The sequence below is a fragment of the Grampus griseus genome (genome assembly GCF_964374135.1).
Source record: "Grampus griseus genome assembly, chromosome: 1".
NCBI classification, from domain to species: domain Eukaryota; kingdom Metazoa; phylum Chordata; class Mammalia; order Artiodactyla; family Delphinidae; genus Grampus; species Grampus griseus.
The window spans coordinates 88,169,133-88,182,662 of NC_139017.1; the positions used below are offsets into that span (position 1 = coordinate 88,169,133).

The following is a 13,530-nucleotide window of genomic DNA, read 5'->3' on the forward strand; positions in this document are numbered from 1 at the left end:
CATCAAAAAGAGTGAATGAACTTAGTACAATACCGTGATAGTATAATATGGAAGATTTCCTTCACAGGCATTATATCTATTCTTGGCAAAGCTTATAGAGTTTAAATTATTTTCACTTATTGTCTCTCAAACATAAAATTAAAAAATTAGAGCCCAAATCAGTCAAGCACTTCTGTCACACGTTTTACACTTCAACATTAAAATTATACTCAGATGTATAGTGCTGTTTTTCCCACTGGATGTTTTGAAAAAAAAAAAGAAGGCTTTTCATTATTATGTGCAGTGACCACAGAAGCTGTGTACCTCTAAGTACACGCGGCACACTGCCCTGATACTACCATTCCGATGTTCCCTGTGGGTGGGTGAGAAAGGAGAGTGGTGGGCACCTTCAGAGAAGAAATCAGTGTTGGCTTTCCTCTTGATAGATGAACATGCCGCATTTTTTTTTAATAGGTTCACTTTCTCATAAGTGCTTGAATAAAGTGCCTTGACAGCTCAACTGACCACATCTTAAACCCCTAGGGAAGCTTCAGTTCACCAGCTTGATTTCTAGCGTTTGATCACAACTTGTTCATAAGCTCCAGACCCCACCCTAAAAGTAGGGAAAAAACAAAACAAAACTTCAAACTTGTGAGCTGTAGTGTTTGAGATTGTTCCACTTAATTTTGTCCCCAAAGAGATAGTGCATTAGGCATTTTCTACTTGATTTGATATCCACAAGGTTTATATTAGATATCACAGAGAGAAAGTACTTGAAGTATTGAATGTTTATAATTGATACACTGGGATTAGTCTAGTCCCTGATCACCTCATACTTATTCCCACAGTAATCTAGTAATGTTTCCAAATTCTTAACTATCAACACACTGTGGCAAACATGTTTATATGTAAATCCAGGAGCATATATTGACTCTAGCAGTTCAGGTCTTGCGCTGACTTAATGGATGATAGTTTTTAGTTGCATTAGTATTGTGGCGTCTTAACGTACTTAACAAGGAAGCGCAAAAATTATTTTAGTCAAATGCAAATGTCTTTATAGGTGGTCAGTATTGTAAATTATATCTATGCTAATGCAGATTAAAAGGGAAAATGATCTTGAAGAGGGCTTTATTTCTTCACGAGCATGGTTTGTCAGACTGCTGGCTGTCCTCCCACATCTACTCTCCCCTTTTCCATGGTTTTAGCTAGGGACAGCCTGCTTGGTTAAAGACCACATTTCCTGAACTCCTTTGTCTACAGGTGTGGCCTTGTGACTAAGTTTCACCCCCAGGGAACGTGAATGGAGATATGCCAACTTCTGCCTCACTTGCTTTAAAGGGACATTGCTTGCCTCGGACTGGTAGCCATTTTGATAACACAGGTAAGGAGGATGGTAAAGGACAAAATGGAGGTACCTGCACCAATGAATCATTTCTGGGGCAAAGCTGTCCCTCCAGGCTGGCCATTTTATTTTTGGGTCTCCTTATTATAGCAGCTTAGCCTTTGCCCTAATATGCCAGGTACTAACTGACCTCTATTAATGAAATATGGAGAATACTAAAAGACTTAAAATTTGCAAGCTTTGTGAATAAAGTACTTAGAAATACTTAAATTAAGTAAAGACCTCAACAATAGGCTTTTCTTTTTTCTATTGTTGATTCACCTGGCACCTTGGCCTTACGTTATAATGGAATGAACACATGTTCCGTCTATTGTTTCTTGGTCTGGGAGGATAAGGTTTTTGTTTTTGTTTTTCTGGTGCTGAAGGAAAGTGCAGCGTTTATTGCAGTACACCACGTAAGGAGTCCAGGGCAGGTAGTGCCCCAAACATCCAAACTGGGAATTTCCTGGCACTCCAGTGGTTAGGACTCCGTGCTTTCACTGCCAAGGGCGCGGGTTCAGTTTCAATCCCTCGTTGTGGAACTAATACCCTGCAAGCCTTGCAGCACGGCAAAAAAAAACCAACCAACCAAACAAACAAAAAAAACACCAAACCAAACCAAAAAAAAACCCCGGACTCCCCTGATAAAGGTTTTCTATGAGCCTATAAACACAGTGTCTTTTTGAGGGAGCTGGATTTATTTTTGGATGAGGATCATTCTACCCTTTCACTGACCCCTCCTGAGTGATAAGGAGGAAGGCTAAAGTGGCATTGCATGGTGGGAGGGTATTACTGCTTAAAGTTATCACCAGGCGCCTATCTCCTCATTTGTCAAGATGCCAGGGACTACTACCTGACATTTCACTCTGAGTATGCCAGAGATCAGTAAGACCAGAAGCAACCACCATGACTGGTCTCTGCCCTTAATGGAATTTTAAGGGGAAATTCTAAACAATGTAAGGTAGTAGTTACTAGTCCACCAGGACTGAATTGGAATTCTCAGTTGATTGCTCAGAGACTTCTGTTCTTAAAGATTCATTCTAAAGAAGAAATAGAAACATCCTCAACAGAATACCAGTGAACACTCTTTCACAGCTGCAGATAATCAGAATTTGAAGGAACCTTGGTGAGCACCACTGCGCATAGGCTTTTAGATGCCCTAAAATGGTTCTGCTTCGGGCAGTGATGGAGTGACAGGAACCAGACTTTCGCTCCTACTTCAAATAACTAGAAAACTGGATAGACTATATGAAACAACAGTTTTCACACACTGGACAACAGGCAGCATGGGACTGGCCCTGAGATAAGGGAAAGAAAGAAAGAAAAGCCAGACAAACTGCCTCAGCTTGCTGCCTAAAGCCATCTCCTTCTGGACCCTCCCAGCCTACAGCACAGGGAGGGAGGACCCAGATACAGCTAGGTGGTCTCTGTCAGTGGAGGACTCAGGTCAGAGCTCAGGGATGCAGGAGCTACAATTTGTAAGTCCGGGGTACCAGAAGGAGTGGAGAAAAATAATGGCTGCAGAATTTCCAATTTTGATGAAAATTTTAAACCCACAGATTCAAGAAAAGCTCAATGAACCCTAAGCAGAATAAACACAAAGAAAAACACGCCAAGGCACATCATAAGCAAACTGCTAAAAACCAGAGATAAAGAGAAAAGCTTAAAAGCAGTCAGAGATGAAAGATAAATCACAGAGGAATAAAAGTAGAAATGAAAGCAGACTACTTGTCAGAAATTAAATGTCCCAAAGGCAAGCAAGGAGGTACATGCAGGGTTCTGGAAGCAGCCCTGAGCTGGCCAGGCTGTATCCACTAGACTTAAAATGGATTACTGCAAACAGTCCTCCCCAAGTCTCTATCACTTGTTGCCCTGTTCTCTTCAATCTCACAGGTTCCCTTTTGGAACTGTGGTTCTTGTGCCTCTTCTGTGCCCTAGGTAAATGATTCTAGTTTCATCCTGTGCTACTAGTTTATCTTACATAATGGATCTAACACTAACACATTAGCTTCTCTGATGAATACCCACTATTTATGGAGGGCCTATGTGTACAAGTACTTGCTGGACAGTTCAAATTAACTGCCATAAGAACTCTGAAAGACAGACCTTTAATTAGTATGTATAAAGTACTTGAGTGTTTACTGCATACCAGATTTTGTCCTAAGCATTACCATGTCTTCCCTCGTTTAATTTTAACACTATTAACTCTTATGAGGTGGGTTCTATTATCATCACTATTTTACAGGTGAGGACACTGAGGCAGAGAGAAGTGAAGTAACTTACCAAAGACACACAGCTAATAAATGGTGGAGCTTGGGACTGAACACAGGCAGCCCACTCCAGAGCGTGTGTTGTCCTCCCAGGGATGCATCTGTCTTTTTGGTAGCAAGTGAGAGATGCAGTATGTCAAGATCATGGCTAAGCCGGGTAATTATGGCTAAGCCAGGAACAGAACCCATATCTGACTCCATGGCCCATCCTCCTTTCACCATGACACATTGTTTCTGACATTCTTCAGCATGTAATATGAATCTACTTCAACCCCTAATTGTCCCTTTAGGCTTTCACGTATTGGGTGATTTTTTTTTAACATTCATTTGGAAGGAGGACGGGAGCCAGAATTCTTAACTACATAAATGCCCTTATATCCTAGGTTCTAGATTCTCTCTCAACTAGAAATTATCTTTCTTTTCTCCGAGTAACAACACAAATAGCTAGCACATATTGAGAACCTTTTATGTGCCAGGTACTGTGCTAAGTAACTTTACATAAGTGATCTAAACCTAACCCTCACAAAAATCCTATGAGTTACATAACTTATTTACCATTCCCATTTTACAGGTGAGGAAAATGAGGCTTACAGAGAGTTTACTAACACTGTAAAGCCAATAGTGGAAGAGCTATGACTGGACCCTGAGTAGTCTAATGAGATAGCCCATGCGTTTATTATTTTGGTTCCTTTTGGTTGGAACTGTAGCTTTTGCTGTTTCTCCACCTAAAATAATAATAGCTAGGGCTTACTGAGTATATCATGTCATTTATACTTTATAACAACTCCAGGAAGTAGGCATATGATCACATTTTTAATAGAGTTCAGTTCAACTGAAGTTAAATGATTTACTCCCAAAGTGGTCTGGTTAAGATGTGAACCTGTCTCTTTTAACTCAAAAACACATTTTCTCTACCATACATGTCATTGTCCTTATAAATGTCATTCTTCTACGTAGTTCCCTGCTACTAGTCTTTCCCTGCTCCCATCTACCCTCAAAATTATGGCCAGTTACTTTTCTAAAATGCCAATCTGATAGGTCAGTTCCCTGCTGAAGAATGACCAATGGCTCCCCAGTGTACACAAGAAGGGTAAACATTTTGTTATGGGGACGGAGGCTCTTTACAACCTGTCTTCAAGATACTTCCCAGCCTCATGTCCCACAACTCCATTTCACATGCCCCACCTCCTTAGAAAAACCTGTGTATGGGCATTCTCTAAGTAGGTGATATTATTCATAAACCAGTAAGATAAAATGATTAAGTACAATGAATGGGCTTTAGACTCAAGAGACATGGGTATGACCTTGGTTTTAACACTTACTAGCTTTAAGGCCTTCCTTGGGTAAACTTCCTTAACCTCTTTTTATCTTTGCTTCCTCTTTTAAAAAATTAATAATAGTGTTGAAAGAGGTGAGAATTGAATGAAACATACACATGGTGCTCAGCACATAACTAATAAAAGTTCAATAAGTATTGCCTATAATTATTATATATTCACTACTATATAATTATATATTATAATTATTATGCCTGTTAAGTTCCTTCTATTTGTCCCTACTACCAGGAATATCTGTCTTCCACATACCCCTTCGTAACCGCTCACTTATCTTTTATTCTCCCAAAGACCCTCTTCAAGTGTCAACTTTTCTCTGTCTGAGTAAGGTGCCACCTCAGTTTCCTCTACTTCTCTGTGTTACAGAATTTATCATACTACTATAAAATTTAGCCTGTCTATCTCACCTGCTAGAAAGGGTCAGATAACAAATATCTTAGGAGGGCCACATAGTCTCTGTTATACTGCTCATGGCTCCTACTGTAGCACAAAGCAGCCAATTCAGACAATATGTGTAGACAATACGTAGACAGGTGGGCTGTATTCCAATAAAACTTTGTTTACAGAAATAGGCAGTGAGCCAACAGGGCCCACGGGCTGTAGTTTTCCAAACTCACATGCTAGACTATAATCTAGCTGAGGGTAAGAGCTGGGTCTTTCTTCTTTGCACCCTTAACCACAAGTTGGCCCAATAAATTGTTACTGAATTTAATAAGTGCATAAGTAAATGAAAGTTACAAAAGGTCTAAATTGTGTGACTCCTCTATCCTCCACAGCACAGTTTTATTCCCACCTATCACATCTGAAGGTAGTTAGTTGCTGATGTAGGTGTTTGCTCCTTTGTATCCTTTGGGCCCTGCAATGTGATGGACGCATAGGAGGTACTCAACAAAATGAGTATTGGTAGAAGAAATGAATTAAACATTCTTTCTGGTTTTGAGCATTAGAGAATAAAATAACTGTCTTGGACCAAGGGGGCTCCCTCCCCCTGCAACTCTGACTTAGACTGTCGTTGTGCTGGAATTCTACATAAATACTCCACAGAAATACTGGGTACTGGGTGCACAGGGATCAGGCTGTGGGGAAGCAGTGGAGTGATCAGAATTTCTAAGGTGTCCTCAGCATCTGTGCTCACTATCATCTGCTGCAGTGCTGGGAACCAGAATGCTAAGTTTGGCAGGTGCCTTTTCTTCATCTGAATCTAAATAACTACCAACATGAAAATTAGTTTTCCAAACTTATTTTTCTTAATATGTATGTTAGGCTCTAGTGGGGCGCAGAAAAGAGAGTACAGAAAAGATTAATATCAGTGTCTGCTACTGAGTGGTTGTGTAACTGCTCATAACAGACAAGATCACTGATTGAAAATATGATTTTGCTTTGCTGTAAGATATCAGACTAAGAACTCTTTTCTAAATGTCCTTTGTATACTGCAGCTTGCCCAGTGCTCTACCAGTTCTCTACTAATACATTCTAAAAATACATCTAAGGAAATCAACAAATAAGCTTATAAAATACAATTTCAAACATACTCAGGATAAGGAAAACTAAGAGCTACACTAAGAGCTGTAATTCTTCTCATGGAACTACTAATATTGTGCTTTCTAGCCTCAATCTAATACAAACTTTGTAACCTTCATCCTCTACTCACGAGCATTTAAAAGAAAAAGTCAGTCTATTCTTTATTTTAGTGAGATACTCTTTGGACTACATACCTGTTTGGAAGATGATGACTGCCAAAGGTTGTACTTCCCCCAGGACCCACAAATAACCTCAGTCCTTCTTCTGCAATATACATTTACAGTATTTGTTATAGGTACAATTATTAGATTGTCAAATAATATTCATATTATAATAAATTCACATTTTACATTCAGTTTTGTTAAAGAAATAAAAACTTAAAAAAAGAACTACATACATGTTTTAAAACAGGCAGTTTAAAAGATATCCTAATAGTTACTTCTTGTTAACTTTCTTAAAGCCCAGTAAAGAAGACAGCTGTTCCTACAAACTTCCTCAAGCAGGGTTTAATTATTTTTCTTTACAACCAGTTACATAATGAAACTAAGTCCATTGTTAACTGCTCTCTATCCACACCAGCATGAGTAATTATAACTTTCAAATTGGTGGCACGTAAATTTTCAGTTTCAGTGAAAATGCTAAGGAGGGAATGAGGCATTCTGTTACTCACTATCATTTTAAGATCACCACCTAACCTTCCAAATTGCAATAGTGACTTGAGGTACTCATGCCCAGTTATGACAAAGCAGATGTAGGTATCTGTCATAAGGTATATAATCATGGCAGACATTGATGCATAGTTAAAAAATACAATAAAAGCTTTCTTTAAAATTGATATTTTTAAACTAAAGTTAATTCTTTTCCAAATTTGATATCCATTAAACTAAACTATCCAAGAACTAAAAAGTTATCTTCAGATTTTTATGGGTGTGAAATTTATTTTACAAATACCGAACACTCAGTATCATAACGTACTGACTCTTTACTGCTGACCACATTGATTATACAAACCCGGGTCACATACATCCATATATACTTAATGGTTATCTACACACCTTCTGCACTGGAATCTAGGCTGAAGTCTTGACTTTGTAATATTTTCTCCACAATATCATCTGCATCCACTCTGGTGTCATCAACTCGCTTCAGCTGAGATTCTACAGAATCTTGTTTCACTGGGCATCTTTGAAAATAATTTTTAAAAATTTCCTTTTTTATTATGTTATGAAAAAAAAGTGTTTTTTTTTTTCTTTTTTCCATTTAAACTGAGACCAAAATGATACCTGTTGAGTGTTTCGGAAGCTGTATCTTCTTTATCAGCTGTATCAAGACTTGGTCCAGCTATCTTTTGCTCAATTTCATCACATGGCTCTAGAATACTTTCAATTCCTGTTGATGTACTTCCCACTGAGGTATTTCTCCTGTGGCAGAACTCAGAGAAACTAGATGACCGGGAGTGGCAAGAGCTATACCCTGTCAGAGAAAATCACTCTGGATGTAACACTAGTATCAAACACACTGCAACCAAACATTCTCCTCCCGCACCATAGCAATTCCAAGTCCCTTCAGAGCAATTCAACTTCACTCTTAGCCTCTACCTGATACTTTTGACTGCTGGCTTGCATAGCTTGATGTTCTAGAATGTCCACAGGCACCAAGTTCATCTGGAACAGAGGCACTCTTTGCTGAGAGATCTGCAATAACATAATGTTACTATTACTGTCAACAAGTCAATGGTCAATTTGTATTCTAATCTACGTATTTTAGAAACTAAGTTCATTATCAAGTTACAGAGTGAAAGAAATCCCTTTAAATCAGTACAATGTAAACAACTGTGCTGCAAGAAATACTGTGCAAAGAACTTAAATACCTCAGTTTACTGAAGTGCTATAGTACTTTTCATAAGATTTAATAGCACTCTATCTTAAATAAAACTATTTCAGTTTTTATATTTAGTATTTCTCTTATAAAAAGGAGTCAGATGGATTTTTATAAATTCTCACAAAATTGCCAGGTTTTTGGGTGGTTTTTGAGGAAATCTTTCCCTAGATCCATCACGACAGTAGACACTTTGTTACTTTTGTGTTAGTGATGCTGGTGCTAGGCTATAATTTGGACAAATGTCTGTGGTTTAAATCAACACAGCGTGTGATGCAGCACTGAGAATGAGGTTCTTCAGAAATTGATTATAGTATTCAGTTTCAAAGTCAATGTACAAAAAAAGCAGTGTCAAAGCTATTTCTATTATTTTCCTAATAATGTGCATATTCCAGATGCCAATTATGTATTTCCAGAACTAGGCTTCTTCCACAGAATGCAGAAGGGTGACCATTTTCATTAGGGTGAAATATTTGGACACTAGAACTGTTTTTCACTTAGAGGCAAAAGGTAACTGAGTAACACCGCAATTATAGCAGCAGTTCTATAAATGATATTGAACACAGATGGGCCAACGAATGCTGCCAAATAAGTAAGCTACTGGAGCGACCTGGCCCTTCTGCAAAGGGTTTCTCATTTCTGGACAAGACTGTAAGGTACAAATCCAAACCAGCATCCCTAGTCCTGCTTGACAGTGGTCCTAAGCCCAAATGTTTGGCTACAGCAAATTCTGAACTAAAAGAGTTGGTTCACATCAAGAGTTATATACTTTACTCCTAGCATTGGCTCAGATCTTAATTCATCCATTTATTTATTGGTTTTCAAAATGTGTTCATTCAATAAGTATTTATTAAGCTCTTACCAGGTCAGTGCCCAATACTGTACAAGATATAGGGGTACAAAATAAATAAGATAAAATATATGCTTCACAGTTTAGAGTAGAAGCAGTTATAATACAACGTGGCAAGTACCAAAATACAAGCACCAAAAAGAAGCTATCAAGAGTTCCAAAGGACAAATGCATTGAACACTACTTGGTAATGAAGGAACAACCTCATAGAGGAGGTTAACTCCAGGTCTTTAACAATGCATAGGAATTTCTCAGCTAGACTAGGCAGGGAAAAGCATGCCTTGTCTGTGGGAAAGCAAACAGTTTGGTAAAGTTGGCATATAGGGTAGTGGTGTAGATGACTGAAGGAAAGAGAGAGATGAGCAGATGCCTGCTAATGAAGGACCTTCTCCTATGGGTTTAAGGAAGGAAATAATTCAATGGCTTTAAGAAAGGGTGTGGCTTGACCAGACTGACATTTTGGGAAGATCACTTTGGCAGCAGGATGAACAGGGGGTGAAGGAGTGAAGATTTTCATAATAATTCAGCTGAGATATGTTGAGCAGACACAAATGACAGTACTTAATTACTAACTAGAAGTGTGTGCCAGGATAACTGCAACAGAAAATACAGGGGGAAGAGTTAGGAAGACGACGTGCTGGGTATGTGGAATTTGAGACACCTGAGGACATCCATTCACTATTCATGGAATTTCTACTGTGTCCCTGGTCATTATGCTGTTGATACAAAGAAAAATTAAGACCTGATCACGAAGAACTTAGAAGCTTGCTGAGAAAAAAAGATAAACAGATGGGTTTCAGTCTAATGTGACATAAAGTGGACCTTTCCAAAAAGCATTTGGAAATATGTGCCTGTGGTCAGGACGGAGGCCTGGAGGCAACATGAATTTGTAAATCAAACATATTAACTCATATTTACATGATCACATTTACATTTTTGTGATAGTTAAATCCCAGGTACAGATGCCATCACCCAGGGAAAGTGAGTGGAGGGAACCAAATCCTAGACAGTATTGATATTTTAACAGGAAGGTGGAAGAAGATAAAGAAGCCTCTGAGAAGCCAGAGAAAAGAGGTGGCAGCCAAGGCAAGAGAAAGCTTCCAGAAAGAATAAATGGCCAAGTTATTCAGATAAGAGCAGAAAAAATGCCCACAGGATTTGACAGTCATGTTCTGGGAGACATCATCAGGAGAGGGCAGAATGTAGAAGCCAGACCACACATGAGTTTAGGAATAAATGGGCAGTATATTCTTCCTAGAATTTTGGCTATAACTTGCTCCCCTGAGTCTGAGAGAAAGAGGGCGGGGGATGGTGGGGGAAGGAGAGTGCGAGCCTATGGGAGAGCACTACATGGAGAAGGATGTAGGGCTAATGAGTATTTGGTTTCCAACATGAGAAAGAATTCATAATATTTAAATTCTGAGGAGCTAATGCAAGAGTTAAAAGTACACAAAGGATTCACTGATCCCAAATCAGGAAATTTGAGAATCCTTATCACGCATAAGAAATCTTATCTTTGCAATCTGAAAAGTGGTGAAGATGTTAACCACGTCACTACACCTTTCTTTTCATTCTTTCAAATAATAACCCTGGTCACATGGCGTGGGAGAAAAAAGGAAGCTCATAAATGCTTTTTCCCCAGCCAACTTGACATTCCCCCACCTGCTTTTAGCTCGGGGAGCAGCCTATGACTGGGTGTTTTCCTGGAGAAGTGGCCCCCAGGGTGTGGCCTGGGCCCAGCAGCAGGAACAGCAGCATCACCTGGGAACTTAGTCATGCAGCTTTCAGGCCCCAACCTAGATGTACTTAATCAAAACCTCTGGCTGCAGTGTCAGCAATCTATGGTTTAACAAGCCACCAGGCGATTCTGATGTGCACTAATGTTTGGGAACCCGTGAAAGAGGGTATGTGATTCATGGAAGAGAAGCACCACCTGAGAGATGACTGGCAGAAGCTGCTGGGCATGTGGAACAGGAACAATCCTGTCGTGTCCTGTCATTTCTGTGGGGAGTACAGGCATACAATGGTGGGGGTGGGAGTGTCACTGCAACATTTAGCTTTTAATTGGTCAGAGGATAACACACCCTTTAGACGAAATGAAGCATTGGCTTAAACAAAAATTGCACAATTGAAACTGCTGATAATTATTGGCCCATTTCAAGTTATATATACCCACAGAATTTTAAATCTGGGAGGGACTTTGGGATACTTTTAGGGTAGTACTGTTTCTTACAAACTGAAAAACCAGTAAGCGACACATCCATACCTGCTATCCCAAGATGAATTTTGAGAGTCTCTCCACCTTTTCTATCTTCTTCCAGAGATTCAGATTCACCAGCAATTGGTATAGACGTTGATGTAGAAGGAGGCCTGTAAATAAACATTTCTAAGGGTCAGAACTTGATTTCTGGTGAATCTGAAAGTTCGAAATATTGTTAAGAGATTGGTTGCGTAGTTACTACACAGCCTTAGTAAGGTGCCAGGTGATGTTGCCTCCTTGAGGATGAAAGTGACAAAAATCAACAAATAATGTATGAACATCCTCAAAACCTGAATAAAATTCACTGGGGAAAAATGGGTTTTTACACAACAAAAAAAGTGAGACCAGAAAGGGCACTGCTTTGGGAAAAGAGAGGAGGTATGTTCTCAGCAGTGTCGGTGGAGGGCGCTTTGTCAGCTCTACTTTCAGGCCAGGCAGGGATGTTTCTGTGAGACGGAGGTGGCGGCACAAGCCCCTTGGCAGCCGAGGCTGGAGGGGATACCTCATGCCTCCAGCTCCGGTGCCTAAGATCTCTTGTTGGCTCCATTAACTTAAATTATCCATGATTTTATCTTCTTCCTTCTTCCCTGTAAACAGTCCACCTGCCCCAGGGAGAGTCTATAAAGAGCCCCAGTTGTTTAGATTTGATATTTTGGGCTGGATTCTCTGGGAGTAGATGATGGATAGATTTTCACTGGCTCATTCAAAGCTCCCATCTCCACGTAGAAGGTGTGAAGCAGGGAGGGGCAAGATTGAGTTCTAAGAACTTCTTTTTTTTTTTTTTTTTTAAGAGGACATCCTTAATCTTTTGAGTTGGTTACTGAGAGGAAAATCACATCTTCCTAGAGACTATCCCTTGGTCACCTGAAATAAAACAGGAAGGCGATTGAAGGGGGATCATGAAGTTGATCCATTATGCGGCAATTCTTAAAATCTTACTGTATTAGTTCAATTCAGGCTAGTCAGGTCCTTGGGAATATAGACATTTAAGACGGCCATTAAACCTATTTAATTGATAGATTATTCCTATCCCAGGGTCTCCTAAATTTCAAAACTACATATCCTACTGGAATATGCAGGATATTTATCCTGCAAGTTTTTGTCCAACTAAACTCATACTCTTTCCCCAAATCTGTTTTCTTCCTATATTCCTCTTCTCTGTGAATGCCAATCCAAAAGTCACCAAAACTAGAATCCTAGATACTGCCTCTGTCTCCACACAAAAACTATTAGAACAAATAAGTGAATTCAAAGGTAGCAGGATACAAGATTAATATACAGAAATCAGTTGCATTTCTTTACACTAACAATGAAATACAGGAAAGAGAAAGTGAAGAAAAATCCCGTTTAAAACTGGCTAAAAAGAAAAACAATAAAAACAACCCTAGGAATAAATTTAACCAAAGAGGTGAACGACTTACATGCTGAAAACTATAAACACTGATAAAGGAAACTGAAGATGATTCAAAGAAATGGAAAGACATCCCATGCCCCTGGATTGGAAGAATATTGTTAAGATGGCCATGCTACCCAAAGCAATCTACAGATTTAAAGCAAGCCCTATCAAAATACCCATGACATTTTCTTTCTTTTTTTAAATGGATTTTTTAAAAAGTTAATTAATTTTTTTGAATTTTATTTTATTTATTTTATACAGTAGGTTCTTATTAGTTATCTATTTTATACATATTAGTGTATATATGTCAATCCCAATTTCCCATTTCATCCCACCACCACCCACCCTGCTTTCCCCGCTTGGTGTCCATATGTCTGTTCTCTACATCTGTGTCTCTATTTCTGCCTTGCAAACCAGTTCATCTGTGACATTTTTCTAGATTCCACATATATGCGTTAATATATATTTGTTTTTCTCTTTCTGACTTACTTCACTCTGTATGACAGTCTCTAGGTCCATCCATGTCTCTACAAATGACCCAATTTCGTTCCTTTTTATGGCTGAATAATATTCCACTGTATATATGTACCACATCTTCTTTATCCATTTGTCTGTCGATGGGCATTTAGTTTGCTTCCATGACCTGGCTATTGCAAATAGT

The 13,530-nt window shown here is 39.1% G+C and overlaps 1 protein-coding gene across 1 annotated transcript in view; it reads right to left on the minus strand.

The window, feature by feature from the left end:
* Positions 1-439: 439 nt before the first annotated feature.
* EEIG2 (EEIG family member 2) overlaps positions 440-13,530 on the minus strand; it is a gene marked incomplete at its 5' end in the record, with an annotated part of 103,811 nt that continues 90,720 nt past the window's right edge. Inside the window, 6 exons of the mRNA XM_082680105.1 lie at positions 440-592; positions 6,680-6,749; positions 7,541-7,668; positions 7,769-7,958; positions 8,084-8,179; positions 11,480-11,583. Of these exons, the coding sequence (XP_082536231.1) occupies positions 550-592; positions 6,680-6,749; positions 7,541-7,668; positions 7,769-7,958; positions 8,084-8,179; positions 11,480-11,583 (631 nt within the window). The 3' untranslated portion in view covers positions 440-549. The remainder of the gene's footprint in view (positions 593-6,679; positions 6,750-7,540; positions 7,669-7,768; positions 7,959-8,083; positions 8,180-11,479; positions 11,584-13,530) is intronic.